The 18,486-nt window shown below is 46.1% G+C and overlaps 1 protein-coding gene across 1 annotated transcript in view; it reads left to right on the forward strand.

The window, feature by feature from the left end:
• The window catches only part of TMOD1 (tropomodulin 1), a 58,445-nt gene that overhangs the window by 22,992 nt on the left and 16,967 nt on the right, over positions 1-18,486 (forward strand). The window contains exons 3-6 of the mRNA XM_008073582.2: positions 6,122-6,241; positions 14,293-14,382; positions 15,519-15,649; positions 17,355-17,462. Coding sequence (XP_008071773.1) covers positions 6,122-6,241; positions 14,293-14,382; positions 15,519-15,649; positions 17,355-17,462 — 449 coding nt within the window. The remainder of the gene's footprint in view (positions 1-6,121; positions 6,242-14,292; positions 14,383-15,518; positions 15,650-17,354; positions 17,463-18,486) is intronic.

Genomic DNA, 18,486 nt, shown 5'->3' on the forward strand with positions numbered 1-18,486 from the left:
TCATGAGGTTGTTATAAGGATTAAAGGAGCACTTAGAGTAGCATCTGGCACGTAGTAAACGCTATATAAGTATTAGCTGTTATTATCCTTTAGGTCTCAACTGTACTGTCTTCTCTTTCAGGAAAGCCATCCTGTCTACTCTGCTTAGGACATGCAGTCCCCCTTCAGCTGCTCCCTCAGTTATTTTCCAACTCAGGAACCTGTGTGTGTCCTTCCTAGGACAATTCACACTTTTGCAGTATGGCTTTATCACCTGTCGCTCTCACTAGCCTGAAAACTCCATAAGGCAACCACTTGGGTTGTTTTGGGTTTTGCCCCCAGCACCCAGCCAGTCCAAGGCCTGGCACACAGTATGGGTTAAGAAGGGAGTTGCTGAATTAATGAACGAGTTGAAATTCAATAAATGTTTCATGAATCTTGTGTGTGGCTTCCTTGGAATCCAAGCTCCACAAGTGCAGGGATCATATCTGTCCTGTTCATTGTCATATCTCCAGCACCTAATAAATTGCTAGCACATAGACGGCACCTAGTTCTTATTTGCTGAGTGAAAGCATTGATTTTTAACAAATTATTATGGAATCGATGGTTTCTTTTCAGTCTTTCTGATCCTTCCCACCCCAAGAACATAAGCCTGTGAGTCTGTGTCTTAACTGGCCTCTCTGTATCCCAGTTACATCAGCACAGTGCCCGGCACTGAGTAGCTCTTTAAAAAATAATAAAATGAGAAAGCACGCAGGAGTAGACATTGTGAGAAAGACTTTGAACCGTTCCAAACTCTGGAATTTGAATGCAGTCCAGGTTATACCCAAAACTGGAAGGTCAGAGAGGCCCAAGGGGCATCTGGATTATAGAACTTCAGAACTTTGAAAGGAGTGTGTGGTCTGAGGCATTCTGGGTGGGGGGTGGCAGGAGAAGGTGTAGAGATAAGAAGGGAGAGCATCAGACCTGGGTGGACATTGGGGAGGTGAATTATTGGTGGTATGTACTTCCTCATATACCCACCATCCCTCCCAGGGCCGAGGACTTAGAGCACGGTGTAGGGGATAGGGAAGGGAGTCTGGCAGTACACAAACCAATCCTGCCACCTCTCTACAGAATGCTGACCAGGCCAGAACTGGGGACAGCCTCCAGCTTCCCAGAGCCTGACTACTTTCATGAATAAACCAGGCTGATCCAAGGAGGGTAGGTAGCATTCATTCCATTTCCATATAGTGATGAACCTAAAAGGTTCATCATCACCATCATCATCAAGTATTTAAATAATGATTGCTGGAGTTCTTAGGGGTTGAATAAATGTAGGTCTCAGAGGGGGTGGGGTAAGAGACCCTCCCGTTCTGACTGGCAGGTTCAGGACCTAGTGCTATCTTGGGCTGAAAGAAAACCACTTCACACCACAAGACCTGGCAAGATGTGGGAAGAGCCATAAGCCAGTGCAAAGTCCTGAGGAATTTGGAATGGGAAGAATTCTCACTAAAGTAGGGGAGATCAGAATAAAACTCCATGACGGATCTTTTCATTAGAATTTGATTTGGCTGCATGAACTGGGGGGAAAATTTAAATTATGGAGACCTAATCAAGAAGTTTAATTTTTTAGACATTTCAGGGCTAGTAAGGCATATTACTCTGCATCAGGGATGAAGACCCTTTTCAACTTTTCATTCTGCTATCCCTGCAACATATCTTTGTCCTCATGGTCTATCTGACCACTAAAGTTCTAACCATCACATTCACATTCCACTAGTAAGATGAAGGGAAGAAGTCCAGTGTTTTATAGTGAGTCACCACTCTCACTGGAGTTACCTGTTACAGGGGTATAATTAACTACAGGTATTAAATATTTATTGAATATTCCTTTTACACATTGCCTCAGTCATTTTCATACTTGAGTTTGTTTTTAGGCATTTTGTTTTCCTTGTGTTTTCCCTTTTTCTGGTTCCCTGGAATCTGATATTAACATGGAGGTTATGATCTTCTCCCCAAAAGATTTTGTTGTGTACTTTGCTGATAGAGGTAATTGATATTTACTATAAACAATTTTAAACAATAAAACAAAGTAATTCACTCCACTGAAAATAAGCCCATTTTAGTGAGAATCTTTCTGGAAGTACATTTCTCTATGTACTTCCTGCTCCCTCTCCTCCCCCACCACTACTACCCTGGCATTGCACTGGTTTCTGTCATCTCCCTGCTTCCGTCCTCACCCTCTTCCAACTATTCTTCATCAACTGAAGTAAGCAGGGTTTTTTTTTTTAATTAAGGTAAAATTCATGTAGCGTAAAATTAACAATTTAAAAATGAACCAGGCCGGACTCGATGGCTCAGCCTGGAATCCCGCGTCTTTGGGAGGCCGAGGTGAGTGGATTGCCTGAGCTCGCAGGTTCGAGACCCGCCTGGGCAACTTGGCGAGATCCTCATCTCTACAATAAATCAAAAATTAGCCGGGCATGGTAGCGCACGCCTGTAATTCCGGCTACTCGGAAGGCTGAGGCGGAAGGATTGCCGGAGCCCAGCAGGTCGAGGCTGCGGTGGCCGGGAGCGGCCACTGCACTCCAGTCTGGGCGACAGAGTGAAACTCCAACTCAAAAAAAAAAAAAAAACTAAAAATGAACCATCCATAATGTTGTGCAACTACCATTCTACTTAAATCCAAAACACTTCTGTTGCTCCAAAATAAAACCTGTACCCATTAAGCAGTTACTCCCCACTCCCTCTCCCCAGCTCCTGGTGACCACTACTCTGTTTCTATGGATTTACTTATTCGGGATATTGCCTATAAATGAAATCATACAATATGTGATTTTGTGTGTCTGACTTCCTGCATTTAGCATAATGTGCTCCAGACTCATCCATGTTGTAGCATGTGCCAGTACTTTCCTTTTTAATCACTGAATAATTTTCTGCAATTTGTCTATTCCTTCATCCACTGATGGACATTTCGATCATTTTCACTTTTTGGCTATTGTGACAAGTGCTGCTTTGAACATTTCTGTATAAGCATTTGTTTGAATACCTGCTTAAAATTCTTTAGGGTATATACCCAGGAGTGGAATTGAAATCATATGGTAATGCTATGTTTAATTTTCTCAGGAACTGTCAAGCTTCTTTTCCATAGCAACTGTACCATTTTGTATTCCTCCCAGCAATGTTTAAGGGTTCCAGTTTTCGACATCCTTGGCAACACTTTTTCTCTTTTTTTTTGTTATAACTATCCTCATGGGTGTGAAGTGGGATCTCACTGTGGTTGTGATTTGCATTTCCCTACTGACCAGGGATGCTGAGCATCTTTTAATGTGCTTGTTGGTCATATGTATATCCATCTCTGGAGAAATGGCTAATCAAGTCCTTTACTCATTTTTAAATTGGGTTGCCTGTCTTTTTGTTATTGTGTTTTAAAAGTTATTTCTTTATTCTAGGTACTAGACCCTTATCAGATATATGATCTGTGAATATTTTCTCCCATTCTGTATGTGTTGTCTTTTCACTTTCTTGATAGTGTCCTTTAATGCACAAAGCTTTTAAATTTTGCGGGTGTCCAAGTGATCTATTTTTTCTTTTGTTGCTTGTGCTATTGTTGTCATATCTAGGACTATGTTGCCAATTTTAAGGTCACGAAGACATATGCCTATATTTTCTTCTAAGAATTTTGTCATTTTAGCTCTTATATTTAAGTCATTGACCCATTTTGAGCTCATTTTTGTATACAGTGTGAGATAGGGATCCAAATTTATTCTTTTGTATGTAAGTATCCAGTTATCCCAGCACCACTTGTTGAGACAGTTCTTTCCCCACTGAGTGGACTTGGTGCTCTTGTTGAAATTCAATTTGTACCAGGCATGGTGACCCACGCCTGTCATCCTAGCACTTTGGGAGGCGGAGACAAGAGGATTGCCTGAGCCCATGGATTTGAGACCAGCCTGGGCAACATGGTGAGACCTCATCTCTATAATTTAAAAAAAAAAAAAAAATTAGCTGGGCATGGTGGAAAATAAATTTGCCGTAGATGTTTGGTTTTATTTCTGGACTCTTGAGTCTATTCCATTGTCTGTATGTCTATTCTTATTGCTACTACTACATCGTTTAGCTTTTCAGTAAGTTTTGAAATTAATGAGCTCTCTAATTCTGTTATTTTTCTTTTCTTTTTCTTTATCTTTTTTTTTTTTTTGAGTTGTAATCTCACTCTGTTGCCCAGACTGGAGTGCAGTGAATGCTCACAGCACAGCAGCCTCAACCTACTGGGCTCAGGTGATCCTTCTACTTCAGCCTTCCAAGTAACTGGAACTACAGGTGCACACCACCATGCCCAGTTAATTTTATGATTTATTGTAGAGAAAAGGTCTCGCCATGATTTTTCGCTAATTTTATGATTTATTGTAGAGACGAGGTCTTGCCCAGACTGGTCTCAAACCCGTGAACTTGGGTGATCCTCTCACCTCTGCCTCCCAAAGTGCTGGAATTACAGGCATGTGCCACCATGTCCGAATTAATTCTGTTGTTTTTCAAAGATTGCTTGGGTATTTGTGGACCCTTGCAGTTCTATATGAATTTGAAGATTGACTTTTCTATTTCTGGGGAAAAGGCTGTTGGAATTCTGATAGGAATTGCACTGAGTCTGTAGATTGCTTTTGGTAGCCCTGTCATCTTAATAATATTAAGTGTTCTGATCCATGGACTCAGAATATTTTTCTGTTTATTTGGGCCTTCTTTAATTTCTTTCAGTAAAGTTTTGTAATTTTCGATGTACGTCTTTTATCTCCTTGATTAAATTTATTCCAAAATATTTTATTCTTTTGGATGCTATTATATATGAAGTTGTTTTCTAATTTCCTTTTCAGATGATTCATTGCTGGTTTATAGAAACATCACTTATTTTTGTATGCTGATCTTGTACCCTGCAACATGGATGAATTTTATTAATGCTAAAGGTTTTTTGTGAAAATTTAGGGTTTTCTACACATAAGATCATGTTGTCTGCAAACAGAAATAATTTTACTTTCTTTTCAGTTTGGATTCCGTTTATTTCTTTTTCTTGTCTGTTTACTCTGACTAGAACTTCTAGTACAGTTTTGAGTAGAGGTGGTAAAAGTGGGCGTTCTTGTCTTGCTCCTGACCTTGGAGACTCATTTTCTCACTTCTGTAAGTCCCAGATCATAGGCTGTTGTCTCAGTGAGGCCTTCTTCAACCACTCTTCCCAAAATAGCAGGACCCACCTCACCCCACCCAGCCGGTGTCTCTTGGACTCTTGTTCTGCTTTGTCTTCCCTGATAATGCTTAATACCATCTGATAACATCACATGCTTGTTTATCTGTCTCTGTCCACTAAATTGGAAGCTCCTAGGGGGTTTATTCACTGCTTTCCCCCAGCCCTCAGAAAGGTTCCTGGCACATAGGAAGCCCTCAATAAATTGTGTTGAATAAATACTTATTTACATGCAATTTCTCATACATGGAATTAAATTGTTCATGCTATTTTGTAGACTTGCTTTTTCATACAACATTTGTCTAAGGCATCCTCCTCGGTAAGTAGCAATAGTTCACTTCGTTTTTAATATCTGCTGGATTTTCATTGTGTGGATGCACCATAATTTTGTCACCAGTCTCTGTTGGTTTGCACAGCAGTGACCATCCTCCTGCATACCCCTTTACGGCCTCATTCTGAGTTATGAGTCTGACACTTTAGAATATAATGTCCCATGAGGCAAGGATACCTTTTTGCTCCCTTTTCATTTTTTAGTAATCTGAATATATTTTATTTATTTTGTTAAGAAATATTTATAAATTTTTTTCTCATACAAGAACCCTTTGTGTCTCAGTCCTTGGCATTCTATTGTATTTTTCTTTTCTTTCTTTTCTGCTTAAAGATTGTTTAGTTGTGACCAGTGCTTTCAATGGAGAATAGCCTGCTTTGATCAAGTTATAAAATAATTTTTTCCAAGTGTGGGGGTGCTGTGTGGGAAATCCTTGATACCCATTATTTAGGAAAGTTGGTCCCCAGAGGGAGAAAATTTAAGGGGCTCTCAGCATGGAGGGATCTACAGGGCTCTACAATGGTCCACCCAGGGCCATTGCCTGAGGCTGTACCATTGCAGCCACACTCTCTAACAGGTATCCTGTACACTTGTAGGAAAGGTCTGGGTCCCCAAGCAGAAGCCAATGGATCCTGTACTGGAAACCGTGACGCTGGAGCCAGAGCTGGAGGAAGCCTTGGCAAATGCTTCAGATGCAGAACTCTGTGACATTGCAGGTAGGAGGCATTCCTGAAGCTTCCCCTCTCCCCTCCCCCCAACCCCCGTCCTCCCTAAGGATTTTGCTCACATCTGCAGGAAGCCTTGTAGGATTCATTTCAACATGAATACCCACTCTATTTCCAACAAGGACAAAGGAGACCAAGAGTATTAAAATAAAAATCCATTATCTAAAAATCAAAGCAAGGAAAGATAAGACCACCCAACCAAACCCATCACACCATGGGGCCACTTGTGGTTGCCATGAGAGATGTGGATGGTTTGCAGAGAGAGCCAGCTTAGACCCTTTCCCAGTCATTTGCATTGAATCCTGCCCAAGCCACCTGAAAGAGAGAATGAAGAGGAACACCCAGAGTGCCTCCAGGCTTGGGAGGCTCACAAAGGACACAGAGCAGCGGGCATCCAATTTTGCTGCTTTGTACTCTGCCTGCAGTCAACTCAGAGAGCTGGGCTTCAAGGGGATCACCCTTGTATATCTCATCTTTACCCCACACCCTCCATCTTGATGTGTGTTTCCATATGATGTTCATAAACAACCCTGAAAACCCCAGAAGGTGGCCTGATATTGTCCCCCCTGCCACCTGCCCGCCCCCCTCTCCCTACTCCCATCTAGGGGCCCTGTGTGAGCGTGCTATGTTCCATCCCCATGAAGGTCAGGTGCCAGGTCATCTAACATACTGTGCTCCTTGACTCAGTGAATGGGAGGCTTTTCATTCTGCAGACTTGAAGCCTATTGACCATCACCCAGGTGGTGGGAGGAGGGTGGGCAGGGTAGGGACAGACTCAAGGCAAGTAGGCGGAGGAGGGGAAAAAAGGAGATCGTTGTGACTGACTGGCTGTGAGAGCTAGGCAGAGGGAGGAGTCAAGGAGGGCTGACCCCAGAGACCAAGAGGATGTTGGTGCCATTCTTGACAGCAAGGAAGGAGCAGGAGTGGGGGAGACACCGAGTTCAGTTTAGGGCCTGTGGTGTTTGGAGTGCCTGAGGGCCACCTAGGTGGGGACAATTGAATGAAGGTTTGGAGTGTTGCAAGTGTCCCTGTTTGGCATAGAGATTTTGGCATCTTTAGTGTTGTCAAGCTCCAGGAACCACATAGAAGGCTAAGACCTGGGGCTCTGGGAAGGCAAGTGCCAGACCCAGGTAGAAACCTTTGGAAGCCAAATCGTGGAAATGGAGCAAAGCTAGTGTGGTGGCCAGTTAGTCACAAATAGGTTGGGAACCAAAGATCGAATTAAGATGGGCAGAACTGGATGCAAGAACCATAGAGACAAAGGGAAGGTTCAAGGCTGGCCAGGAAATTCAGATGTGCATGAGGTCAGAGGCCGGCTGGAGCCTCCAGCACCAGGGGACTCAGTCAGCCACAGCTGACTTTTGCCTCATTCTATCTACCAACTTCTCATGGGTGTTATGCTTGATTCCTGATGACATTTGTGGTAGGGGAGGGGATGGGCATCGGGGGTGGCCGTTATCTATGGTAGGGCCATGAGGGATGCTGGGAGAAGACTCAACTACACACAAGGGGTGGCCCTGGATGGTGGCCAGGTTGCAGGGACCTGAAAAGTAAATGGGGAGGGCCAGTGTGTAGACCCTCAGTCCAGACAGCCCTTTCCTCAGGAGACAGAGAATTTGAAGAAGGACAAAGGACAGTGACTTGAAAGGTGTCAGGGCTGAGAAGGAATGGGTTCCTTTTCACTACCAGCACAGGAACAGTGAGTATTTCGCCCAGATGGGAACAGAACACTTAACTTGGGAACTGGTTTGCTAGGTTAGCGACTTTTTTGTCAGATCCTACATTTTCTGGATGGGGTCCCCTTGACTTCCGGTTTATCTGTACATTAGGGAAGGTGATGCTTTTGTCCAGTGTCTCCACATTGACTGACCCTGGAGCTGTCTTCACCCTAGACTTTCTCCTTCACTTGCCCTCCATGACATCACTCCCCTCATTAGGCAACTCAGAGGGATTATCAAATGACTCTGCTGTCCCAACTGCCGGCTCCTGAGCTGAGACAGAACTGCAGTCATGTACTAAGTTTCTGTGTTGCTTTCTTGAAATTATTTCTCTCTATTTTTTGTTGGCATGGCTATTTACTGTTATCCATCCATGATACCATACCATACCCTTCTGATGTCTGGAAAGGAGAGGGGAGCTGTAAGTCTATACCAGTGTTAACTGGCTAATCTTGGACACCAGTCATTTTATCTCAGACATTTGAAAGGTGGCAGCGTCTCTGGGGAAGGAGGGGCTGAACCCGGGTAGCTTTGTTCTAGGGCCCATTCGCAGTGTTGCCACACAACTGAGTGAAGCCTTTCAGGGTAGGGGAGGATGCACAGAATACAGAGGGCGGGCAAGAGAGGGTGCAAGGCCAAGTCTCAAGAAGTCGTCTGGAGGTGGGGCGGGACCACGTTAGGAAAGGCTCTGGTTACACCAAGCAGCTGAAACCTGGGACTAGGGACATGAGAACAGGGTTTGACTGGAGAGGAATTAGTGTTCTGGAGGATGCGGGATGGAGGAAACGGGCCCTGGGTGAGGCCAAGGGCCAAGGCAGAGCTGTGGGACTGCCTCTGAGATGTGGCATCATCAAGAGAACAGCTATTCCTAGAGCTGGCTTAGAGGCCAAGGGGCCAAGGTGGTGCCAGGCTTTCTGGCCCGAGGTACCACAGAGCAGGCTGAGTGGCTAAAGGCAAGTGCATTACCCTGAGCTGATTTCAAAGACGCCACATGAGATGGAGGCTGGACATTGCACAGAGGCTCTGGATGAAGCAGGCCCACCAGAGAGTGGTGGGGCATTGCAGCCTTCGTCAAGGAGGGAGTGTCTGGGGCCATGAGAGTGGGCAATTCATTAGAGAAAGAAGAGTAGAAGAAGAGGGTATGGGATGTCCAGGTCACCTCTAGCCTGTGTTCTCCCCAGCAGAACATTTCCAACTTCTTAGCCTTGGCTTGTTCACTTGTTCACACACAGTTGGTGCTGTTTATCCAGTGCCTACTACCTGCTGGGAGCCAGGCCCTGGACTAGGCCCTAGAGAAAGACTTGTCACAAAATACCCAATTCCTGCTCTCACAAAACCAACATTAAACAAATACTAGACAAAAATGAAATGATAGATGAGAGTGAATGTCATAAAAGAAAAAGGACAGTGTGTAAGAGGCGTACTTGGTTTAGGCAGTAGGGCCAGGGGAGACGAGGGAAGAAACATAGAAGCTGAGTCTAAGGGAGAAAGAGTAGAGGTGAGCTAGGGAAAGCACAGGAGAAGGGTCCAGGGCGCAAAAATGGCAGGAGCCCCGGGGAGGGATGGGGAGTCCAGGCCCCTCTGAGCCATATGTTCTGCAGGTGTTGTGTGGTAGGTTTGGTATCTGGCAATGCTAGGAGCTGGTAGGACAGTACTAGCAGGCATGCTACCCTGACTCCAGTGTGACACAGGTGAAGTACATCACTCATGCATTCGTCCATCCGTTCAATGGACCAGCGTACACTATCAAACTCCTGCTGTATACTAGGATGAACCAAAGTCAGACCCTGCCTTTAGAGGGGACCAGGAGGTTTTTTTTTCTGAGTCAGAGTCTCACTCTGTCACCTAGGCTGGAGTACAGTGGCATACTCACAGCCACCACAGTCTCAATCTGCTGGGCTCAGGCAATCCTTCTTCCTCAGCCTTCTAAATAGAGGAACTACAGGCATGCACCACCACGCCCAGCTAATTTTTTGTTTATTGTAGAGACAGGTCTCACCTTGTTGCCCAGGCTGGTCTCAAACCTGTGGGCTCAGGCAATCCTCTTGGCCTCCACCTCCCAAAGTGCTGGGGTAAGTTCTTGGTGTGTGGCCTTGGTGTTGTAGCTAGGAGGCCACTGGGAGTCATCTGCAAGCACTAGGAATTATCAATGCCTTCCATGCCCACTCAGGGAGGTGATGCTGGCTGGCCTTTAGGGAGCCCTTAGGTAGGGCAGGACCAAGGAAGGAAGTGGGGAAAGAGAGCCTCACTCTTCAGCTGGGAAACCCCCAGGCCTCCTATCCCCAAGGGCAATTGGCAACTCTTGGCTCTTGTGACTATCAGAGACAGTTTTATCTAGATCACCCCCTGGCTTCTGGCTACTGCCATATGCTCAGGCACCTGTCTTCCTGCTGTTCTATCAGTGTCAGGAGTAGTTATCCAGGAGCAGTTCAACTGCACCCAAGTCCTGGGCCAGGGCCAGCATCTCCCACCTGTCCCTGGGATGCAGGAAAACACCTTCCAGTCATCTGCCCAGAGCCAGTCCAAGCAGTTGGCCATTGGGGAAGCCAGGGACGGGTGCTATTATCTCTTTGTGTCCTGAGTAGAATTACCAAGTGAGTGAACCCTGCCAAGGCAGGGAGAGCAAACAGAACTCAATGTTCTTTTTCAGAGTTCAAAAATAGTCCTTTTTGAGTTTTGAGGAAGATCTAGACTTTTAAAAAAAAAATCAAGTTCCCCAGTGCTAAATTCAGCCTTGCCAACATCTACAAAGAATGAAACAGCAGGCAATGTGGATGTGCTGTTTTCTCCCACCGTTCACTCCTGGCAACATGGAGTGTACAAAACCAGGCAAGGGAGAAAGTCATGACTTTGTGCCAATGTATGGCTGAAGGTAAGGCCAGCTGCAGAACCACCAGGCATTCTGCTCATCAGTGGAGATTTAGATTGCCTCTCCCTTCTTCCTTCTTTCCTTCTTTGATTCCTTCCCTTTTGGGGTGCTAATTTCCTCTGAGCTGCAAATTGGTTTTATTTCTTCTCAGGCCTGCTCTTAACATACTCGTATATTATCTCCTAGAATATATGTTATCTGTCCTTAGATTCCGAAGTTGATAGAAGCTTTAGAACTTTAGAACTGCTAGTGACCTGGTAGGTGGGAATACTAACTTAGAAGCCACAAGTGTCCTTGCTGAATGGCTCTGGCAAACCATTTCCCTCTTGAGCTTGCTGGAAAAGTGTGTATCAGGAGGTGGTTGACCACACCTGCCCTGGATGCATTCAAATATCAAACAGAATAAAACATGAGAAACTGTTGTATAGCTAAGTCCTATGTAAAGGTAAGAGATTGGCATTCAAACATACTCCAGTTTACATGTAAGAGCACTGAGGCCCTGAAAGGAGAAGTCTCTTGTACAGGGATACCCAGAAAATTGGTACCAAGGCCCAGACTGAAACCCAGGTCTCCTTCTTCTTGGTTCCCAGGCAATTCTTTGTAACTTCCCTGCCTCTGTCCCCCTTTCTAGACCATTATAGGATGCTGACATCTGAGTACCAAGTGCATTTTCTATTTTCCACCTCTCTCTAAGCCACACCAGCCAGCCACATGAGGTTACATCTTTCATATGATTCCCAGCAAGCTTTGCAAACTGTGTTTTCAAGCCTGAAAACCCTGCACACCCCAGCAACAACCTGAGTTGCTCCCAGAGGTGACTTGTGGGGATCTGATTCACCTGCCGCTGACTCAGGCCTCAGCTCCTGCTGCCCACATAGACACAGCCTAAATTAAAACCATGAGAGCTTGAAAAAATGCAGATGTCGCTCTCTCTACCAGTTCTCCTCAGTGATGAACAGGCAAGTCTAATTTTAGCAAAGAAGAAACTTAGAATGTGAGAAACAGAAGGGACTTTGAGATCATCTTCATTTCATGGTTCTCAGCTGCCAACAAGCAGCAAAATCACCTGAGAAGATTAAAAATATGTATCTCCAGAAATTCTGATCAGTGTATCCAGGGAGGAGCTATGAGCAATATTGTCCTAAAGCTCCTGGGGGCATTCCTATGTACAGTCATGACTGAGAACCAGTGATCTTTTCTCACCCTCTTATTGAACAGAGAAGGCTAAAGTCCCGAGGGCGAAGGGGACTTGCCCGAGGTCACACTGACATCACCGGCATAGTCAGGGCTAGAACCTGGGTCTCCTGACTCTTCATTAGGGTGGCCATGTTGTCTCTCTAATGGGAGACTTTATCTAGTCAAATGACTTGGGCATTTAAAAAAACCATCACCAAATTTTTACCAAATACCTGCTGAATTACAGGAGAGGTGGAAGAGAGAGAATATTCTTCCCTGACCCCCAGAAGCCTACAGTCCAGTAGGGGAAGCACACATGTATCTAGGTTCCTCTAACACCAGGCAGACTCCTGGTACAGAAGGTCGTATGGGAGCACTAGAGAGGGAGAGAACCCTGGAAGACTCCCCAGAGGAGGAAGGGTTACTCCAAGTCTTGAAGGATAGGGAAGTAGAACTGTTAGACAAAACACAGGATGTCCAGTGGAATTTGAATCTCAGATAAATAATGAATATTAATTTAATGTAAATACTTTCCAAATACTGAATGGGATATACTTATACTAGAAAATCATTCATCATTTATCTGATTCCAATTTAAGCGGATGTAGAGAATCATCAGCAGAAGGAACAGCCCTAGCAAAAGCAGGAGAATCTGTGGAGCAGGGATCATTTGTGTAGCCGGAACAGAGAGACTGTGGGGGCTGGGGGGAGGGACAAAGCTGTTGAGGCTGGGTGGGCCCAGGGAGGGCCTGTGTAGCCAGGCTCTAGTTTGGGGCTTGGCTATACAAGCCACTGTACTCACATCTGGACAGCTACAACAACCTTACGGTTCTGAAGCCACATCCATCTTTTCCACTGTAGTGAGTTCTCCACACAGTCAGAACTCTGGTCAGACCATCTCATTCCCTGTTCAGGATGCCAGTGGCTTCCAGGCTGTACCTAGAAAATGTCGTACCTCAACCTAGAAGACCTTCCAGAATCCGACCTTGACTGGGTAAATAAAACCCACTCCAAAGGGTTGCTGGGCAGATCAAGGAGGTCAGGTAACCTTGGTGTTGAAACCACCTGGGAACTTTGAAAATGCAGATGCCTGGGCTTCACCCCCAGGGATTTGGGGTTAATTGGTCTGGAGCAGACCTCAACAGCCTCAGGATTTTCAACAGATTCCCAAGTGACTTCAGTGTGCAACCAAATTGAGGATCCTGGATAACAGAGCATCTTCCCTGGTCCACAGCATGGGCTCAGTGAGGGGGGTAGTGATGCCGTCTTTGTTATTATCACTGCATATCTGTTGTCTCTGTTTCCTCCAGCCTCCTCCCTCACTGGCCTCAGGATCTTCCCCACCCACCATTTCCTCTTCCTGGAATGTTCTGTCTCCCTTCTCTTTATGTGGCCAACACTTACTCATCCTTCCCCATCCCAAGTCCCTCTTTTATATTCTCCCAGAACACACCAAACTTTTCCTTCATACACTTGTCATAGCTGGGGCTTATCTTTTTAATTGTGTGGGTACTTGCTTAGCACCTCTCCTTCAGCAGACTGTCAGCTACCTGAGCAGAGACCAGGTCTTTCTTGTTCTCCACTGTCCCCTCAACCCATTTGGCACCCCCTAGAGCCAGGCACACAATGTGCGCACTCAATAAATGTTGAACAAATGAATGGATGAAAGAATGGCTGAGCATGGGAGTGATGTGATTAGACTAGCATTTCCAGAACGACCTTTCTGGCTGCTCTGTGCTGGATGTTGGGAGGCAGAAGGCAGGAGGAAGCCGAGACCAGGACACCAGTGATGGCACAACTGTGACAATACCGCCAACAGATGATCGGGGCCTCAACTAGGATGGAGGGGATGGAGTGGGAGGGGGAAAGATCTCGGAGATGCTAGAGTGGTCATATGGGCTTGCAAGTAGAAGGTGCTGTGTCCTGAGGTTTTACCGTGAGGGACAGACAGGATGACAAGATAGAAAGTGAGCCAAAGGAAGAGGCTGCTGATGGGAAAGATTCATTCTTTTCTGGCCAAGTTGAGTTGACTGGGTCAGTGGATCATCAAGGGGGAATCTAGGAATTAGAGGCAGGGGCAAGGGAAGTCTAGGCTGGGGATGGAGATGAGAGTCACATGAATAAAGATGAGAGTAAAAATAAAATAGAAATGTAAAGTTTTCCTGCAAGTGTTTCTTGCTATTTCTGTGAGCCAAAGTTCTCGGGGTGTGGAATGTCGGTCCCGGGGAGGCTCTTGTGTCTGACAAAGGTGAGTCATGGGCTTTCCCTTGTCCCCACAGCGATCTTGGGCATGCACACGCTCATGAGCAACCAGCAGTACTACCAGGCCCTGGGCAGCAGCTCCATCGTGAACAAGGAGGGACTCAACAGTGAGTACTCAACCCTGGCTGCCTGCCTCAGTCACCTTTCCCTGGCCCCAGGGCTGGCTCACAGATCACCTTGGAAGAAGGAGGTGTCCTGTGCTTCCTGCTTCCTCTGCATTTTCTGTTTGCTGATGCACCCTGGCTCATTGCAGAAGTTTCAAAATTTTATGTTTTCAAATCTATCCATCTCCTGGGATTTGTATCTTGTTTATAAAGTCCTTCTCCATCCCAATAGCATAAAAAATATTCTCCTACATTGTCTGCTAAAACTTTTAGAAATGTATGTCTTTTATTTTAAATTGGAAAATGTAGTTTATTTTAAAAGTAAATTGGAGAAAGAGAGAGAGAAAAGATTCACATCTCCAAGGTAGGGGAGGGGGCCAAAGCTGGGAAACTTGGCGGCCACAGTGCAAAGAGCCACGTGGCTACACAAGAGTTTATCAAAGCAGAAATTTATGTCATATATTCAACTTCTTGATCCACCTGGAGTTCAGGTTTGTGTGTGGTGTGCGATGAGATCAAACTTCCATTTTTAAATAGATATCTAATTATCCCAACACCATTTTTTGCTAAATTTATTATTTTACCTGTGGCTTGGGCCTCCACCTTTGTCAGATATTTCCGTATATCCACAAGGGTCTGTTTCTAGGCACTTCTTCTATTCCACGAGTCCCTTTGTCCTTCCCTGTGCCAATATTGCATTGTCTTTATTACTCCACTGCACTGTTCCAAAGCTGGTGTGTTGGCCCCAAAGAGGAGGCTGCCCAAAGAATAATTATTCCTCCTTCTGGAATGACTGGTGAATTTCTTTCCCATCCAGACTTCACCTTAGCCTACCAAGAGCCCATTGAGGCAATGAACACAGGTAGAATGACCATCCCACTTTAGATGAAAACCTGAGGTTCAGATAGTTTAAGCAATTCACCCAGTTCTTGAAGGACGTCAAAGAGTCCAAGCAGAGCCCAAGCCCCTGGGCTCCTTTGCGTGGCTTCTTCCCACCCAGTGCCTCCTGGTAGCCCTTGTGGAGGCACAGCCTTCCTATATCCCTGAACTCTGCAGATGCTTCCTCTCAGAGTGTCCTTGTGTTGACAGAAAGTGATCCCCTGGTTTCTGTGAGCCACCTCTCTTTGTTGTCACTCTAGGTGTGATTAAACCCACTCAATATAAGCCTGTGCCTGACGAAGAACCAAATTCGACAGATGTAGAGGAAACACTGGAGCGGATAAAGAACAATGACCCAGAACTTGAAGAAGTTAACCTCAATAATATCCGGGTAAAGCCCCTTTATTTCACTTGACATGGGGAGGAGGTGAGGGGGACCATGTCCTTGTCACCCAATGCAAACTCTCCAGACTTAGCTGTGCAGAGTGAACAGAATCCTGTTTGGATTCCAGGTGTTTCCAAATCAGGAATGGGGCAAACCTTTACAAATGGGAGCATTTAAGAGGGCTGGGCAGCGTAAACAAGCACATCCCACAGTCTTGGTTTCTTTCAGAGAACGACATTGGGCCCAGATGTTCCCCATGGGCCAACCCAGCTTCAGTCTTGGAAACCTGCCATGTTATTCAAAACACTGAGAGATTCTCCGAGATAAAATCATGAGTCAGACACATGCTGTGACACGGGATCTCAAGGCTGGAAAAGTCCAGCGCCCACCAGGCTCAGGGGGTAACCCAGGCCCTGGGTGGGGCCCACCTCCGAACCATAGCTGCTACAGTATCATGTTCATACTCACCCTAATTTTTCAGCCACGGAAGGGAGCTGTTGGCCCAGATGCTCAAAGAAATGCCTTCCATATCTCTGTGGTCATTTCCCCGTGTGACCACCAGGACAGGGGAGGCACAAGTGGACAGGCAGTCCCACCCTGGACAGGCCGCAGGAGGAATTCAGAAGCAGGCACAGCTGCCGGCCCACCTGCCCAGCCCAGAGGCCAGAGGATTAGTTGGGGGAGGGAGTGGAGTAAGACAAGAAGCTAGCCCCCCACGCTCTCTCCACTTTCTTTCCTTCTCCACTTTCTTTTAAGCGACTGCCAACCCAGCGGCACCATCAGATTGGAAACTTGTGCCCTAGTGTTCTCCTCCACCTGGCCTCCACACCTCTGCTCCCACGGGGGCTAAAGTGACGCTCTGAAATGAGAGCTCAGTAAAGACACAGCCGTGCGTTCTCTCAGGCGGCTCAGTTGTCTGCTTTGTGACCACTGGGAGACACTGGCTTAATTCAGAATGGTGCACTCTGGCAGTGCATACCACCTCAGAGCTGCATGAGGGGTGGAACCTCACTATGAGGCCTCAGCCCCCTACAGGCTTCAGTTTCCCCTGTGCACCATGAGGCAGTTGGACAGATTCATGCTATTCACCTGAGGAGATTAAAAAATATGTATCACTGCCCAGGCCTACCCCCAGAGATTCTGATCCTCTTGGTCTAGGGCAGGCCTCAGCATCACCATTTTGTAAAAGTTCCCCAGGAGCCACTGATGTGCAGCCAAAACAGAGACCCCCGGAGTAGATGTCTCTTAGCGAGCATCTAGGGCAATCCTTTCACCTTTGCTTTCCAGAAACTGGTCCAGGGAGGAAAAGAGGCTTCCTCAGAGACAAACAGTATATCAAAAACAGTGCCAATCTCTGAGGCCCCTTCCCATACTCCAGTCCTGGCCTCTGGGCACAACACCCCTCAAGTCTCTATGCCTTGATATTTGCCTCTTCTCTGGCTTCCACATGCATAGAGAGATAGTAGCAAGTCCTATCTGAAATTTTCAGGGAGGATTTTCTCAATCTGTTTACCAGGAGGTTCTCTCTCAATCTCAGCCATCTGGAACAAAGCCGGAACCCATTGCCCACTCGATTTTTTGGCCAGAGACTTGCTAGGAATCAGCGAGGAGCCGGGTTATGTGTGTGAGAGAGTTCCTGCCCCATCTGCCTACTCCAGCTTGTCCCGGCAGGGGCTGCTGGTCACTCTCTCTGCTGCTTTTCTCTTTGCAGAATATCCCCATACCCACCCTCAAGGAGTATGCAGAAGCCTTAAAAGACAATTCATATGTGAAGAAGTTCAGCATTGTGGGGACACGGAGCAATGACCCTGTGGCATATGTATGTACCTTTCCCTCCTGTTGCATGGAGGGTGGAGGCTTAGAAGCAGAAGGGCTGACACTTGTGGCCTCATGACTGGTTGTACTCCTCTGGGAGAAATCTTTGTGGTACGATGGAAGGCACCAGGCCAGGAGCCAGCAGGGGTGTGGAGGGAACGGCCATCACCCAGCACCACCTGCACACATCATCCTAGCCAATCCTTACAACCACCTCTGATCTCAGACTTGTGGGTCTCCCTCCTATGCACAGGAAGGTCTAGGGTTCAGAGAGGTCAGGTAATTTGCTTTGCCCAAAGTCACACAGCAAGTGAGAGGTGGCCTGCAATTCAAATGCAGTCACATGGCCCTCAAAGCTGGCTCTCTCTTCACTCAGCACATCTTATTAGAATGAGGGTCTGTCCCTCCCTGTGATTCTCCATCTCTAAAATCAATGTCTTCATCATTGGATCCCGATGACCAATTTTCTTTTATTACCCACGTCTCAAAAAATATTCTCTATCAAATTAAATTTTACTTATAAAGTAGTCATCACTCCTTTTTCTTTTTAAACATTCAACACATGTTTATTAAGAGTCTCTGTGCCCAGCACTGAATTAGGCCCTGGGAATACAACTGTGACAAAACAGTCTCAGCTCCCACTTTTATGAATATACTAGTCCATTTGTCTAAGTAGGCAACTACAGAATAACAGTACAATGTGACTAGTACACTACTAATAACAGGTAAAAAAAAAAAATGCAGGAATTAGCTTACCAGGGCTGGCGATTAGTCATTTTATAGCAACCAATTCTTTTCTGATTTGTAACATAAGTAGGAAAATGTTCTTCAAATTTCACTTCTTTGAGATGATAGAAATAACTCAGAGACTTCCACTGCTGCCAGCGGGGAACCTCTGGATCAATGATCTCTGACCTCAGAAGATCTCGGGTAGATCCTGAGTTTGCCCATGGCAACCCGACTGGCTAAGCTACATGCCCTGTACACCACTATGTCATGGATAAGAAACCAGGCATGTCCATGTTGGC

This window comes from Carlito syrichta, unplaced genomic scaffold, assembly GCF_000164805.1.
Source record: "Carlito syrichta isolate Samal-C Ts95f unplaced genomic scaffold, Tarsius_syrichta-2.0.1 Scaffold315953, whole genome shotgun sequence".
NCBI lineage: Eukaryota > Metazoa > Chordata > Mammalia > Primates > Tarsiidae > Carlito > Carlito syrichta.